A 16410-nucleotide genomic window follows, 5' to 3' on the forward strand; every position below is an offset into this window, starting at 1 on the left:
TCTCTGAGCAGCTGGAGCCTCTCTGAGCAACAGGCCCCTCTCACTGTCCCTCTCTATCACCTGCGCGCGCGTGTGTGCGTGTGTGTGGCTGTGCTTGGTGGGGGGGGTCTAGCGCAGCTCTCTGTGTCTCTCCCTGCTCCTAGGCCCGAGTTGAGCCCGTCTGAGCACAAGCACTCATCCCCAGGCCTCTCCCGGCCCGTCCGATCACAGTAGCTAGTAGGCCTCTCACAAGGCCTTAGCTTAAGCTAATGTGTGTGTGTTTGGGGGGGAGGGGGGGGGGCGCTCAGGATCGGGTGAGATTCTAGATTAATTTTGACGCACCGGACGCAACGCCGCCATCCCCGTCTCGCTGTGACCTTGCGTCGCGGAGCTAGGAGGTTTGCTAGGGCCGGAATCATATACGAACCCGCAGGTATACCATGGGTTTGAGATTTTTTCGGCTCTGCTTAAGGCTTTAACCCTTGCGAGGTTAGCTTAAGTGGGGCACAGTGCACCAGTACTTATCGGTGCTTAAGCCTGGTTGTCCGTGGGGGGGGTGGTACCCAGAGGGGGGGGGCGTTTGCCACTTTGTGTTGCGGGCTTAGCATAGAGGGTGTTAGCTAGTTTGATTAGCGTGTTTAATTTGGGTTAAGTTTAGGAGTAGGATACAGGGTAATGCTCCCAGGCTCACACACACGCGCGCAGGGGACAGAGAGGAGTCTTTGGAGCCTCTGTGAGCAGCTGGGGCCTGTGGGTGGGTGTGTGTGTGTGTAGGGGTGCTGCAGTGGGTATAGCACAGCATCTAGGCCCAAGCATCTAGGCACAGCATCTAGGCCCAACTTTAATAATAATAATGTAATAATAATAATAAGTTGGGGCCTCTCTGAGCAGCTGGAGCCTCTCTGAGCAACAGGCCCCTCTCACTGTCCCTCTCTATCACCTGCGCGCGCGTGTGTGCGTGTGTGTGGCTGTGCTTGGTGGGGGGGGTCTAGCGCAGCTCTCTGTGTCTCTCCCTGCTCCTAGGCCCAAGTTGAGCCCGTCTGAGCACAAGCACTCATCCCCAGGCCTCTCCCGGCCCGTCCGATCACAGTAGCTAGTAGGCCTCTCACAAGGCCTTAGCTTAAGCTAATGTGTGTGTGTTTGGGGGGGAGGGGGGGGGGGCGCTCAGGATCGGGTGAGATTCTAGATTAATTTTGACGCACCGGACGCAACGCCGCCATCCCCGTCTCGCTGTGACCTTGCGTCGCGGAGCTAGGAGGTTTGCTAGGGCCGGAATCATATACGAACCCGCAGGTATACCATGGGTTTGAGATTTTTTCGGCTCTGCTTAAGGCTTTAACCCTTGCGAGGTTAGCTTAAGTGGGGCACAGTGCACCAGTACTTATCGGTGCTTAAGCCTGGTTGTCCGTGGGGGGGGTGGTACCCAGAGGGGGGGGGCGTTTGCCACTTTGTGTTGCGGGCTTAGCATAGAGGGTGTTAGCTAGTTTGATTAGCGTGTTTAATTTGGGTTAAGTTTAGGAGTAGGATACAGGGTAATGCTCCCAGGCTCACACACACGCGCGCAGGGGACAGAGAGGAGTCTTTGGAGCCTCTGTGAGCAGCTGGGGCCTGTGGGTGGGTGTGTGTGTGTGTAGGGGTGCTGCAGTGGGTATAGCACAGCATCTAGGCCCAAGCATCTAGGCACAGCATCTAGGCCCAACTTTAATAATAATAATGTAATAATAATAATAAGTTGGGGCCTCTCTGAGCAGCTGGAGCCTCTCTGAGCAACAGGCCCCTCTCACTGTCCCTCTCTATCACCTGCGCGCGCGTGTGTGCGTGTGTGTGGCTGTGCTTGGTGGGGGGGGTCTAGCGCAGCTCTCTGTGGATCACGCACCTTCTACAACTCTAATCTCACCGTCTATGTAAAACCAGATTTGCAACTTGCTCTCCAACAACTCAAGAATCTAAGAATCACAAATTGCGTTACGGCAATTGTGCAATAGCCTACCTGTATTAATAATGACCTTGTCAGTTGACATGGGTCTTAAGAAATTATCTTTGAAGGATACTAGCCTTTTAGTGGTTTTTCATGACAGTTTTGTAAAATACAAATACTTCGCAACTACTGTACAGGGGTAGCTCAGTAGCAAAAAAAATATTGTAAGGAAAGGGAACATTTTGCTCAATAGAGTTATTAGAATTGATTAATGACTTGGCTAACTTTGCCTGTGATCCCAATCTGCTCATTGCCTTTTTTCAGCTTCTCGAAGTTAATTATCAAAGATACTGTATCATTGTAAGATGAACTAACCCACCCATGACTTTGTTGTGAAACACTAGAAAAGGGATCTGTGATTATTGCTGAGGGAGAAATAGAGCTCTGGCCGTTCTCCAACTTCTTGTGTTGTGCTGTAGTATTTCTGAGGCACTCTCCCCAAAGTGTCCGCCCCCATCACCATCACAGGGCACTCTTACACTCATTCGGTTGCCGTTCTCTCTGGATGCTCACTTTTACTGTCTTACTCATGCCTGTCTTCATTTCACAAGATCTCTTGTCCTCCTCTTACATCATATTCTCAACATGGGTTTATCTACCAGCACATTTTCAACGTGGGTTCATATATCTGTACATTTCCAACATGGGTCTATCTACCTGTAGTATCTTTGTCTGTCAGGATGGACTTTTTTGTTGCCAGAATCATTTCTCTTTTCTTTATTCCCCTCTTTTTATCCTCATTGCTTTCAAAAGCATTTTGTATCACTGTGTACTAAGAAGTATAGCATGAACCATGACAATCAGACAAATGACATACTCATTTTGTAATTTAACTCTTTCTCATGTGCTCAGGCGGAAGGCCATGTTCATCGTGAACATCCTGGCCGTGATTGGCGGTGCCCTGATGGAGCTCTCTACCATCTGCTCCTTTGAGATGGTCATCGCCCTCTTCTGCGGCATCTTCACGGGCCTCACCCCCATGTTTTTTATGGCTATTAGGATATCTTTAGGATCGCCACCATGGTAGTCATGGACCACACTGGGCAGCAGAAGCTGCACAACATGGTGGCCTACTGCCAAAATGCAGACAAATGTCGGCGTGCCACCATCGCTGTGCATTTCGACGAGGTTTGGGATGACTAGGACTGCAATGAGATGTGTGATATCTGCCGCCAAGGCAACGACTACATCACAGTGGATATCACCAAGCATGACCGCGAGGTGCTTCTGATCGTGGAGCTGGCCGGCTCGCTGGACGAGAAGGTGACCCCACTGAAGGTGTCCGAAACATGGCTGGGCAAGGGCCCTGCCAAACGCCGGCAGATGATCCGTGTCACAGCTCTGACCCGCTTTGAGGCTTCACGGGCCTCACCCCCATGTACGTAGGCAAGGTGTCCCCGACTCCTCTCCGCTGGGCATTTGGAACGCTCCACCAGCTGGGAGTGGTGGTGGGAATCCTCATCGCCCAGGTAGAGCTGCTTCAACACCGCTGGTGCATATTTGTGGTTGCTGTCTGGTCTCTTTGGGGGTTGCAAATGCTCACCCATCACAGTCTTTGTCTATTTCATTTTACTTGTGATTATTCTTTTGTTGCTTATGGTTATTATTTTTGTACCATTAAAATGCTTGAGTAAATTTTACTTCCATTTGCTTTATTTTGTTGCTTCAAACACCTAGAACATGGGTGGGCCAACTCTTCGGTATACACTGAACGAGCGAGCTAGCAATAAACCAAGGCAAACACATTGTTTAAGAGACTATCAAATCACATTACAAAAACGAAGTTCACCCAAGGGTAGGCTACTTACAATTTTAACGGCAACAAAGTCAAGTCGGAGTCCGTTTTGCAGTCTTCTTAGAAACTACAATATGACTACATTTTCGAGTATTTCCGCCAAGTTACATCCGGATGTGTTCGGACCGCGAGCAGAAAGTTGCATATTCGGTTTTTCCACGGAGAAGCACTAGGGGGAGACGAAGCACCCACCAAACGACCCAAAAAGTGTTGTAGAACCATCAGAACTTGTTGCATAGGGCCTCTTTAAAGTCTCACCTTTTAATCGAGCTGGCTGTACAAAGATCATCAACAATGGTCTAGATTGCTGGGACTCTAGGACAAAGCTCCCAAAAACAGCTTGGCATTCAATGAGTTAAACACGAAAAATACACTGTTCAACAGAGCTGGTGTGTGTGAGGCACACTCTTAAAGACGCAACCTTTCGGTTTAATTCGGTTAAAGTTCTCGTGCGTAGGCTATTATAGGCTAGAATCCAATCCTGTTGATGCCCCTGCTATTTATCAATGTAGCCTTTTATTGTTTTTTTTTGCCATGAATCGTCCACTCCATCCACTCCACTAAACTCTAGGAACGCAACCAGTAGGTGGCGATGAGATTACTTTCCCTCCCTATGGCTAGCTTGATGAAAATAGAACGTTGAAACCGGACATGACAATGTTAGCAAAAGCAGCTAAAACCAAAGTGTCTGCTAAAACTTAGCCGAAATTTCAAAATAAAAGACCACGTCCGCAATCCACACGGATCCAAAGCGGTTTCAGAGAAAGCATTGCTAATAGGGCTGAGACAACGCGTCGACGTAATCGATGACGTCGACACAAAAAATACGTTGACGCAAAATATGAGCGTCATTCGTCAAGAATAACGTGTGCTGCTAAATATTTTTAATTTTACACCTTCAGTGATTTCCATACGTTGACTAATCTGTGGCTGGGCACCACAAAATCAAAACCGGCCACCACACATTGATGTTCTATATTGTAGGCCTACTACAATCGTGAATATTTTGTTAAAGGGGAACTTGGCAACTATTTCAACGTAATAAACCGTTTAGAAATCATTTGGATGGTTAAATGACCTGTTCCGGTGAAAATGGTGACTTTTCCCGCTGCCCCTAGCGTCCCCAGGCAGAAAACCAACCTTGCAACATTGAGACTACCGTCCCGAAAAGATAAGTGAGAAACAAGAAACTAGTTTTAAATCGTGTTTCTTACCTTGTAACATTCACATTGTCTGCCAAACTTATGCTAACCGTTTTGCTAGCTTGTAAACAAATCCATGTGCTTTATCGTTACCTTTGTCCACAGTTTGAAATAGCATAATGCACAATTTCTCCAGCAGAGGGGGAAATCCTGCCAAGTTTCCCTTTAAATGCACATGCAGAGGAGGAGCAGCGGGCTCGTTACGAGAGAGAGCGGTCGGGGCGAGGAAAGGCTTTGTGAGTAAAAAGTGCAGCTCAATGAAATTATTTTATCTTATCTTTAATTTAAGTTGAAGGATTGTTGTTGCCACATAGAAGCACTGCATAGAACACAGTGGGCTAAATTGCTATTAAATCCGGTTAGCATCATGACCATGCTGCACAAATTTGTTCAAAACTGCTGCATTAAAGTTAAAGTAAACTCTGCTAAGGTCTTATCACAACATAGTACATTGAGGAGACTAAACTAAGTTAAGTTACAGTATGCAATCAAGCAGTATCTCAAAGCTAACGTTAGAATACTGTTTGGATGTCAAGTTTAGCATGCTTACTTGCAGCTGCTTGTATTCGTTACTCATGCAGGGCTCATTTTATTGACTCTGAATGTTTGCAAAATCCCAATGTAAATGGAAAAGTGTTTTCCAAGACTCAAAAGTGCTTGTCCAAAGGAGAAGTACGAACCGTTATTTGAACTAACTACGTTATGAATTGCATCCACACATCAGCAGGCTTTTAACGGTGTTAATGTTAATTGCAAGGATTCCCACACAAACGTCTTAAAATGACACTCAATTAGACATACACTACTGAACTTCATTGAATGCTACCTCTGACTAAGAATGCATTACTTTGCACTTGTATAGTCTTTTATTTTGGAATCTTAAGAGCAATAAACATATATTGCAATGTTTTCATGTTTTTTCATTCAGATATGTTACAAATAAACATATCTAAGTTGCTATTAGTGAATTAATGGGGAGATAATCGAATCGAAAGCGAATCAGACTGAAAAAATGAATCGTTAGATTTATCTGCATCGAAAAAATAATCGCTAGATTAATCGTTTAAAAAATAATCGTTTATCCCAGCCCTAATTGCTAACAATGAACTGCATGACAACCGAAGAGTTAACATTTCGATGTTTAATGTTGAAGATTCAGACATTAGGTTGTTCACATGAAGTTGTAATAGCCTAGTAGTTTCCTGTTGAACCAATGTAATTAAAATAGGGTAATAATAAAGATTGTAACCACAATGAAGTGAACTCCATAAAGGAACTTGTCCTTTGTTTTTGTTGCCATGAGAAGGTAGTAGGCTGCTGCATTTGCGAGGCATATCTTTTAACAACCGGCATCATTGCATTTCATTTGGTCCACTGCAATACCTTTGATTTATTTTGTAAACATCTTTTTTGTACATTGCTGTGGGTCATTCCCATTATCTTTGTTCATTAATCAAAATCACCTGTAAGGGTAATTTAAACATTTAAAAACAGTCTTATAAAACATGATTTGGAAACTTGAGACATATTTGGGGGGGGGGGGGGGGGGAGGGGAGTTGACACCAATTGCTTCTGATTTCATAATGCATGAAGAAGCCATGCATTGTTTAATTTCTGTGGTAGATACATTGCAAGCCTGTATTTATGTTTCCTTGAAAAGTTCTGAATGTAAATCTCTGCACACAATAGATACCATCAGGTTTGATCAGGGCTGCACACAAAATGCCCACTTTTGGACTTTGGATGGTTAAATAATTTCCTCTTCCACAATTTTATACATTTTGTATCTCTGGACTGGAATGTCGTACAGACTTATGATGTGACATATTTTGTTTCTCTCCACAGAAATCATGGATGACAGCAGCATGGATGACAGCGGCATGTATACCAGCGGTGGTGAATCCCAGGTAAGTATAGCACTAACTTTGGATATTTCTTATTTTAAATTTATTTTAAATGTATTGTTGGGTGTAATTTTGTCTTTCTTTTTTAGGCTACCACAATATTATTCTCCAGGAGTGTAAGTCTTACTTAAAGGATAATTCCGGTGTGATTTGGACCTAAAGTGTGTTGAAACATGATACCGAGTGTGAGCGTATGTCTCATAGCTCACCTCGGCTTGTCCCCTGCACTCCAAAATCTGGCGCTAGTTAGCCGATGCTACCAACATAGTGTTTCGTTGTGGTGCCTCGGGCATCGGCCTAGCCATGCAAATAAATCACTGTTTTACACCATTTACGAGGCTCAAAGTAGCTCCATACTTCATTGTTAGACTTCCGAGGGCCTTGACATTTAAAACGAGACATGGAGAACTTTGAAAAAGCACTGGTAGTTTATTTACAAGACGATTTATACAGACAGTACCTTAAGGAATTTTACCGTTCAACGCCATCTTGAATTAAGTCACGATAAGTCGAGCGAGGAGTACGAACAAACAGGTCTGATAAGGGATCAGATTCCAAAAATAATTCCGTAAAAATGCATGGATTCTAGTTGCTGCTACTGGAAGAAACTGTAATCCATGCATTTCCACTGAATTATTTTTGGAATCTGATCTCTTATCATACCTGTTCATTCTTACTCGTTGCTCGACTTATCGTGACTAAATTCAAGATGGCTGCAAACGCTAAACTTCGTGAAGATACTGTCTGTATAAATCGTCTTGTAAGTAAACTACCAGTGCTTTTTCAAAGTTCTCAATGTCTCGTTTTAAATGTCAGGGCCCTCTTCACCTTCTCCACCTCCACCTCTACCAATGAAGTGTGGAGATACATTGAGCCTCGTAAATGGTGTAAAACAGTGATTTATTTGCATGGCTAGCCCGATGCCGAAGCACCACCATTGAAAAAGCTGTTGGTAGCATCGGCTAACTAGCGCCAGATTTTGGAGTGCAGGGGACAAGCCGAGATGGGCTATGAGACATACGTTCACACTCGGTATCATGTTTCAATACACTTTAGGTCAATATCACACCGGAATTCTCCTTTAATAACAATAAGAAGGTAAATATTTTAAGGATGCATTTTAAATATTTAATAAAAAACTTTATTTTTCAACCCCCTTGCAGGAGGGTGACTTTGTGTCGCCCTCTGAGTTTGAGGACGATGGGCACAGCCCTCTTCCTTCTCCACCTCCACCTCCACCTCCACCTTCACCACCACCCCAGGGCTTGCTCCCCAGACAGCCCAGACTGTGGCTGGAGAATGACATGGATGGCTATCTTGGTGACGAGGAAGATAGCGATGAGGATGATAATTTGTAATTTTGTATATTCTTTATCTTCTTCGGCCCTTATTGCTTAGTTGTGCTTTTTATATTATATACTTTTAATTACTTTTTCTGCTGCTATTGAATGTTTGTGTGTTGTCTGTATTCTACTGTGACCTTGAATTATGTGTAATGTGTAATAAACGTGTAACTGTGATAAATGTGTATAACTGTGTAATAACCGTGTACTGGAGTATGGGATTGGGTTAGGTTAGGTTAGGATTAGGGGTTAGGTTAGGTTAGGAAATTAGAATTAAAATGTTATTTTAGTGTGTAGTTGGTTTGACTATTGTGCACTGGCCAGTTGTTCTCGCCCCACTATTCCCATCTAAAAGTCAAATTAAATAAAAGTTAAAAAGAAGAGATAAAAGAGAGGAGCTATAAAAGACACAGAGTGGTTTAAAACTTTAATTTAATTTTTCATTAAGACCTTGTGGGTGTAGTGTTTGAAGTTTTAAAATCCACAATCTCTCTGTTCTTTTCCTCTGTAAAATTGTCCAGCCTGGGTTCCCTTCAATCGTATGCGAATCTGCAGCTAGCGTAACATGTTCATCACATATGACTCTTTCATTAGCGGGTTTTCACTCTTGGCCCCTTAGTGGCAGTATGGGAGAATGACAGTCTGTTACATTTTCCATCACATACGACTCTTGACTTAGCGGGTTTTCACTCTTGGCCCCTTAGTGGCAGTATGGGAGAATGACAGTCTGTTACATTTTCCATCACATACGAGTCTTGAGTTAGCGCTTTTTCACTCTTGGCCCCTTAGTGGCAGTATGGGAGAATGACAGTCTGTTACATTTTTCATCACATACGAGTCTTGAGTTAGCGCGTATTCACTCTTGGCCCCTTAGTGGCAGTATGGGAGAATGACAGTCTGTTACATTTTTCATCACATATGAGTCTTGAGTTAGCGCGTATTCACTCTTGGCCCCTTAGTGGCAGTAATGGAGAATGACAGTCTGTTACATTTTCCATCACATACGAGTCTTGAGTTAGCGCTTTTTCAGTCTTGGCCCCTTAGTGGCAGTATGGGAGAATGACAGTCTGTTACATTTTTCATCACATATGAGTCTTGAGTTAGCGCGTATTCACTCTTGGCCCCTTAGTGGCAGTATGGGAGAATGACAGTCTGTTACATTTTCCATCACATACGAGTCTTGAGTTAGCGCTTTTTCAGTCTTGGCCCCTTAGTGGCAGTATGGGAGAATGACAGTCTGTTACATGTTCATCACATATGACTCTTGAGTTAGCGCCTGGAGGTTTGCTAGGGCCGGAATCATATACGAACCCGCAGGTATACCATGGGTTTGAGATTTTTTCGGCTCTGCTTAAGGCTTTAACCCTTGCGAGGTTAGCTTAAGTGGGGCACAGTGCACCAGTACTTATCGGTGCTTAAGCCTGGTTGTCCGTGGGGGGGGTGGTACCCAGAGGGGGGGGGCGTTTGCCACTTTGTGTTGCGGGCTTAGCATAGAGGGTGTTAGCTAGTTTGATTAGCGTGTTTATTTTGGGTTAAGTTTAGGAGTAGGATACAGGGTAATGCTCCCAGGCTCACACACACGCGCGCAGGGGACAGAGAGGAGTCTTTGGAGCCTCTGTGAGCAGCTGCGGCCTGTGTGAGAACACGCACTGTCTCCTAGGCCTCTCTGTGCCTCTCCGAGCGTCAGGGCTCAAACCAGAGGTCAAGCTGTAGCTAGTAGGCCTCTGACAAGGCCTCGGCCTAAGTTTGGGCCTCTGTGAGTAGCCGCAGCCCGTGTGAGCACAAGCACTCTTCCCCAAGCCTCTCCAAGCATCAGGGGTCAAGTCAGAGGTCAGCAGTAGCTAGTAGGCCTCTCACAAGGCCTCAGCCTAAGCTGGAGGATTGGGTTAGATTGTAAATTAATTTTGGGAGAACAGAGTCTAGGTTGTGCTAGCTGTGGAAAAGGGGATAGGGAAGAGGTTGGGCCTCTGTTCGTGTATTAATCGGGGTTAAGTTTAGATGTAGGATACAGGGTAATGCTCCCAGGCTCACACACACGCGCGCAGGGGACAGAGAGGAGTCTTTGGAGCCTCTGTGAGCAGCTGGGGCCTGTGGGTGGGTGTGTGTGTGTGTAGGGGTGCTGCAGTGGGTATAGCACAGCATCTAGGCCCAACTTTAATAATAATAATGTAATAATAATAATAAGTCGGGGCCTCTCTGAGCAGCTGGAGCCTCTCTGAGCAACAGGCCCCTCTCACTGTCCCTCTCTATCACCTGCGCGCGCGTGCGTGCGTGTGTGTGGCTGTGCTTGGTGGGGGGGGTCTAGCGCAGCTCTCTGTGTCTCTCCCTGCTCCTAGGCCCGAGTTGAGCCCGTCTGAGCACAAGCACTCATCCCCAGGCCTCTCCCGGCCCGTCCCGTCACAGTAGCTAGTAGGCCTCTCACAAGGCCTTAGCCTAAGCTAATGTGTGTGTGTTTGGGGGGGGGGGGGGGAGGGGGCGCTCAGGATCGGGTGAGATTCTAGATTAATTTTGACGCTCCGGACGCAACGCCGCCACCCCCGTCTCGCTGTGACCTTGCGTCGCGGAGATAGGCGGTTGGCTAGGGCCAGAATCGTATGTGAATCCGCAGCTAGCGTGACATGTTCATCACATACGACTCTTGACTTAGCGGGTTTTCACTCTTGGCCCCTTAGTGGCAGTATGGGAGAATGACAGTCTGTTACATTTTCCATCACATACGACTCTTGACTTAGCGGGTTTTCACTCTTGGCCCCTTAGTGGCAGTATGGGAGAATGACAGTCTGTTACATTTTCCATCACATACGAGTCTTGAGTTAGCGCTTTTTCACTCTTGGCCCCTTAGTGGCAGTATGGGAGAATGACAGTCTGTTACATTTTTCATCACATACGAGTCTTGAGTTAGCGCGTATTCACTCTTGGCCCCTTAGTGGCAGTATGGGAGAATGACAGTCTGTTACATTTTCCATCACATACGAGTCTTGAGTTAGCGCTTTTTCAGTCTTGGCCCCTTAGTGGCAGTATGGGAGAATGACAGTCTGTTACATGTTCATCACATATGACTCTTGAGTTAGCGCCTGGAGGTTTGCTAGGGCCGGAATCATATACGAACCCGCAGGTATACCATGGGTTTGAGATTTTTTCGGCTCTGCTTAAGGCTTTAACCCTTGCGAGGTTAGCTTAAGTGGGGCACAGTGCACCAGTACTTATCGGTGCTTAAGCCTGGTTGTCCGTGGGGGGGGTGGTACCCAGAGGGGGGGGGCGTTTGCCACTTTGTGTTGCGGGCTTAGCATAGAGGGTGTTAGCTAGTTTGATTAGCGTGTTTAATTTGGGTTAAGTTTAGGAGTAGGATACAGGGTAATGCTCCCAGGCTCACACACACGCGCGCAGGGGACAGAGAGGAGTCTTTGGAGCCTCTGTGAGCAGCTGCGGCCTGTGTGAGAACACGCACTGTCTCCTAGGCCTCTCTGTGCCTCTCCGAGCGTCAGGGCTCAAACCAGAGGTCAAGCTGTAGCTAGTAGGCCTCTGACAAGGCCTCGGCCTAAGTTTGGGCCTCTGTGAGTAGCCGCAGCCCGTGTGAGCACAAGCACTCTTCCCCAAGCCTCTCCAAGCATCAGGGGTCAAGTCAGAGGTCAGCAGTAGCTAGTAGGCCTCTCACAAGGCCTCAGCCTAAGCTGGAGGATTGGGTTAGATTGTAAATTAATTTTGGGAGAACAGAGTCTAGGTTGTGCTAGCTGTGGAAAAGGGGATAGGGAAGAGGTTGGGCCTCTGTTCGTGTATTAATCGGGGTTAAGTTTAGATGTAGGATACAGGGTAATGCTCCCAGGCTCACACACACGCGCGCAGGGGACAGAGAGGAGTCTTTGGAGCCTCTGTGAGCAGCTGGGGCCTGTGGGTGGGTGTGTGTGTGTGTAGGGGTGCTGCAGTGGGTATAGCACAGCATCTAGGCCCAACTTTAATAATAATAATGTAATAATAATAATAAGTCGGGGCCTCTCTGAGCAGCTGGAGCCTCTCTGAGCAACAGGCCCCTCTCACTGTCCCTCTCTATCACCTGCGCGCGCGTGTGTGCGTGTGTGTGGCTGTGCTTGGTGGGGGGGGTCTAGCGCAGCTCTCTGTGTCTCTCCCTGCTCCTAGGCCCGAGTTGAGCCCGTCTGAGCACAAGCACTCATCCCCAGGCCTCTCCCGGCCCGTCCCGTCACAGTAGCTAGTAGGCCTCTCACAAGGCCTTAGCCTAAGCTAATGTGTGTGTGTTTGGGGGGGGGTGGGGGAGGGGGCGCTCAGGATCGGGTGAGATTCTAGATTAATTTTGACGCTCCGGACGCAACGCCGCCACCCCCGTCTCGCTGTGACCTTGCGTCGCGGAGATAGGCGGTTGGCTAGGGCCAGAATCGTATGTGAATCCGCAGCTAGCGTGACATGTTCATCACATACGACTCTTGACTTAGCGGGTTTTCACTCTTGGCCCCTTAGTGGCAGTATGGGAGAATGACAGTCTGTTACATTTTCCATCACATACGACTCTTGACTTAGCGGGTTTTCACTCTTGGCCCCTTAGTGGCAGTATGGGAGAATGACAGTCTGTTACATTTTCCATCACATACGAGTCTTGAGTTAGCGCTTTTTCACTCTTGGCCCCTTAGTGGCAGTATGGGAGAATGACAGTCTGTTACATTTTTCATCACATACGAGTCTTGAGTTAGCGCGTATTCACTCTTGGCCCCTTAGTGGCAGTATGGGAGAATGACAGTCTGTTACATTTTTCATCACATACGAGTCTTGAGTTAGCGCGTATTCACTCTTGGCCCCTTAGTGGCAGTATGGGAGAATGACAGTCTGTTACATTTTCCATCACATACGAGTCTTGAGTTAGCGCTTTTTCACTCTTGGCCCCTTAGTGGCAGTATGGGAGAATGACAGTCTGTTACATTTTCCATCACATACGAGTCTTGAGTTAGCGCTTTTTCAGTCTTGGCCCCTTAGTGGCAGTATGGGAGAATGACAGTCTGTTACATGTTCATCACATATGACTCTTGAGTTAGCGCCCGGAGGTTTGCTAGGGCCGGAATCATATACGAACCCGCAGGTATACCATGGGTTTGAGATTTTTTCGGCTCTGCTTAAGGCTTTAACCCTTGCGAGGTTAGCTTAAGTGGGGCACAGTGCACCAGTACTTATCGGTGCTTAAGCCTGGTTGTCCGTGGGGGGGGTGGTACCCAGAGGGGGGGGGCGTTTGCCACTTTGTGTTGCGGGCTTAGCATAGAGGGTGTTAGCTAGTTTGATTAGCGTGTTTATTTTGGGTTAAGTTTAGGAGTAGGATACAGGGTAATGCTCCCAGGCTCACACACACGCGCGCAGGGGACAGAGAGGAGTCTTTGGAGCCTCTGTGAGCAGCTGGGGCCTGTGGGTGGGTGTGTGTGTGTGTAGGGGTGCTGCAGTGGGTATAGCACAGCATCTAGGCCCAAGCATCTAGGCACAGCATCTAGGCCCAACTTTAATAATAATAATGTAATAATAATAATAAGTTGGGGCCTCTCTGAGCAGCTGGAGCCTCTCTGAGCAACAGGCCCCTCTCACTGTCCCTCTCTATCACCTGCGCGCGCGTGTGTGCGTGTGTGTGGCTGTGCTTGGTGGGGGGGGTCTAGCGCAGCTCTCTGTGTCTCTCCCTGCTCCTAGGCCCGAGTTGAGCCCGTCTGAGCACAAGCACTCATCCCCAGGCCTCTCCCGGCCCGTCCGATCACAGTAGCTAGTAGGCCTCTCACAAGGCCTTAGCTTAAGCTAATGTGTGTGTGTTTGGGGGGGAGGGGGGGGGGGCGCTCAGGATCGGGTGAGATTCTAGATTAATTTTGACGCACCGGACGCAACGCCGCCATCCCCGTCTCGCTGTGACCTTGCGTCGCGGAGCTAGGAGGTTTGCTAGGGCCGGAATCATATACGAACCCGCAGGTATACCATGGGTTTGAGATTTTTTCGGCTCTGCTTAAGGCTTTAACCCTTGCGAGGTTAGCTTAAGTGGGGCACAGTGCACCAGTACTTATCGGTGCTTAAGCCTGGTTGTCCGTGGGGGGGGTGGTACCCAGAGGGGGGGGGCGTTTGCCACTTTGTGTTGCGGGCTTAGCATAGAGGGTGTTAGCTAGTTTGATTAGCGTGTTTATTTTGGGTTAAGTTTAGGAGTAGGATACAGGGTAATGCTCCCAGGCTCACACACACGCGCGCAGGGGACAGAGAGGAGTCTTTGGAGCCTCTGTGAGCAGCTGCAGCCTGTGTGAGAACACGCACTGTCTCCTAGGCCTCTCTGTGCCTCTCCGAGCGTCAGGGCTCAAACCAGAGGTCAAGCTGTAGCTAGTAGGCCTCTGACAAGGCCTCGGCCTAAGTTTGGGCCTCTGTGAGTAGCCGCAGCCCGTGTGAGCACAAGCACTCTTCCCCAAGCCTCTCCAAGCATCAGGGGTCAAGTCAGAGGTCAGCAGTAGCTAGTAGGCCTCTCACAAGGCCTCAGCCTAAGCTGGAGGATTGGGTTAGATTGTAAATTAATTTTGGGAGAACAGAGTCTAGGTTGTGCTAGCTGTGGAAAAGGGGATAGGGAAGAGGTTGGGCCTCTGTTCGTGTATTAATCGGGGTTAAGTTTAGATGTAGGATACAGGGTAATGCTCCCAGGCTCACACACACGCGCGCAGGGGACAGAGAGGAGTCTTTGGAGCCTCTGTGAGCAGCTGGGGCCTGTGGGTGGGTGTGTGTGTGTGTAGGGGTGCTGCAGTGGGTATAGCACAGCATCTAGGCCCAACTTTAATAATAATAATGTAATAATAATAATAAGTCGGGGCCTCTCTGAGCAGCTGGAGCCTCTCTGAGCAACAGGCCCCTCTCACTGTCCCTCTCTATCACCTGCGCGCGCGTGCGTGCGTGTGTGTGGCTGTGCTTGGTGGGGGGGGTCTAGCGCAGCTCTCTGTGTCTCTCCCTGCTCCTAGGCCCGAGTTGAGCCCGTCTGAGCACAAGCACTCATCCCCAGGCCTCTCCCGGCCCGTCCCGTCACAGTAGCTAGTAGGCCTCTCACAAGGCCTTAGCCTAAGCTAATGTGTGTGTGTTTGGGGGGGGGTGGGGGAGGGGGCGCTCAGGATCGGGTGAGATTCTAGATTAATTTTGACGCTCCGGACGCAACGCCGCCACCCCCGTCTCGCTGTGACCTTGCGTCGCGGAGATAGGCGGTTGGCTAGGGCCAGAATCGTATGTGAATCCGCAGCTAGCGTGACATGTTCATCACATACGACTCTTGACTTAGCGGGTTTTCACTCTTGGCCCCTTAGTGGCAGTATGGGAGAATGACAGTCTGTTACATTTTCCATCACATACGACTCTTGACTTAGCGGGTTTTCACTCTTGGCCCCTTAGTGGCAGTATGGGAGAATGACAGTCTGTTACATTTTTCATCACATATGAGTCTTGAGTTAGCGCGTATTCACTCTTGGCCCCTTAGTGGCAGTATGGGAGAATGACAGTCTGTTACATTTTCCATCACATACGAGTCTTGAGTTAGCGCTTTTTCACTCTTGGCCCCTTAGTGGCAGTATGGGAGAATGACAGTCTGTTACATTTTCCATCACATACGAGTCTTGAGTTAGCGCTTTTTCACTCTTGGCCCCTTAGTGGCAGTATGGGAGAATGACAGTCTGTTACATTTTCCATCACATACGAGTCTTGAGTTAGCGCTTTTTCAGTCTTGGCCCCTTAGTGGCAGTATGGGAGAATGACAGTCTGTTACATGTTCATCACATATGACTCTTGAGTTAGCGCCTGGAGGTTTGCTAGGGCCGGAATCATATACGAACCCGCAGGTATACCATGGGTTTGAGATTTTTTCGGCTCTGCTTAAGGCTTTAACCCTTGCGAGGTTAGCTTAAGTGGGGCACAGTGCACCAGTACTTATCGGTGCTTAAGCCTGGTTGTCCGTGGGGGGGGTGGTACCCAGAGGGGGGGGGCGTTTGCCACTTTGTGTTGCGGGCTTAGCATAGAGGGTGTTAGCTAGTTTGATTAGCGTGTTTAATTTGGGTTAAGTTTAGGAGTAGGATACAGGGTAATGCTCCCAGGCTCACACACACGCGCGCAGGGGACAGAGAGGAGTCTTTGGAGCCTCTGTGAGCAGCTGGGGCCTGTGGGTGGGTGTGTGTGTGTGTAGGGGTGCTGCAGTGGGTATAGCACAGCATCTAGGCCCAAGCAT

At 47.9% G+C, this 16410-nt stretch overlaps 1 protein-coding gene across 2 annotated transcripts; it reads left to right on the top strand.

Annotated features, from left to right (window-relative positions):
• Positions 1 to 2525: 2525 nt before the first annotated feature.
• LOC121698948 (zinc finger and BTB domain-containing protein 12-like) lies at positions 2526 to 8296 on the top strand. Of its 2 annotated transcripts, XM_042081497.1 has the most exons (5): positions 2526 to 2571; positions 2810 to 3426; positions 6800 to 6861; positions 6948 to 6974; positions 8022 to 8296. In XM_042081497.1, the coding sequence occupies exons 3-5, from the start codon at positions 6805 to 6807 to the stop codon at positions 8214 to 8216; spliced, it is 279 nt and encodes a 92-aa protein (XP_041937431.1). In that variant the 5' UTR covers positions 2526 to 2571; positions 2810 to 3426; positions 6800 to 6804; the 3' UTR covers positions 8217 to 8296. The 2 variants fall into 2 exon arrangements, with proteins under 2 accessions (XP_041937431.1, XP_041937432.1); XM_042081498.1 differs by lacking the exons at positions 2526 to 2571; positions 2810 to 3426 and adding an exon at positions 5159 to 5190.
• The last annotated feature ends 8114 nt before the right edge of the window (positions 8297 to 16410 follow it).

The sequence above is a fragment of the Alosa sapidissima genome, chromosome 23, assembly GCF_018492685.1.
Source record: "Alosa sapidissima isolate fAloSap1 chromosome 23, fAloSap1.pri, whole genome shotgun sequence".
In the NCBI taxonomy this organism is placed as follows: Eukaryota; Metazoa; Chordata; class Actinopteri; order Clupeiformes; family Clupeidae; genus Alosa; species Alosa sapidissima.

Coding starts and splice junctions, on each gene's coding strand:
- LOC121698948 (XM_042081497.1), top strand. CDS start 6,805: ATGGATGACAGCAGCATGGATGACAGCGGCATGTATACCAGCGGTGGT. Junction 6,862..6,947: donor CCAGCGGTGGTGAATCCCAG/GTAAGTATAGCA, acceptor TTTCTTTTTTAG/GCTACCACAATATTATTCTC. Junction 6,975..8,021: donor CAATATTATTCTCCAGGAGT/GTAAGTCTTACT, acceptor ACCCCCTTGCAG/GAGGGTGACTTTGTGTCGCC.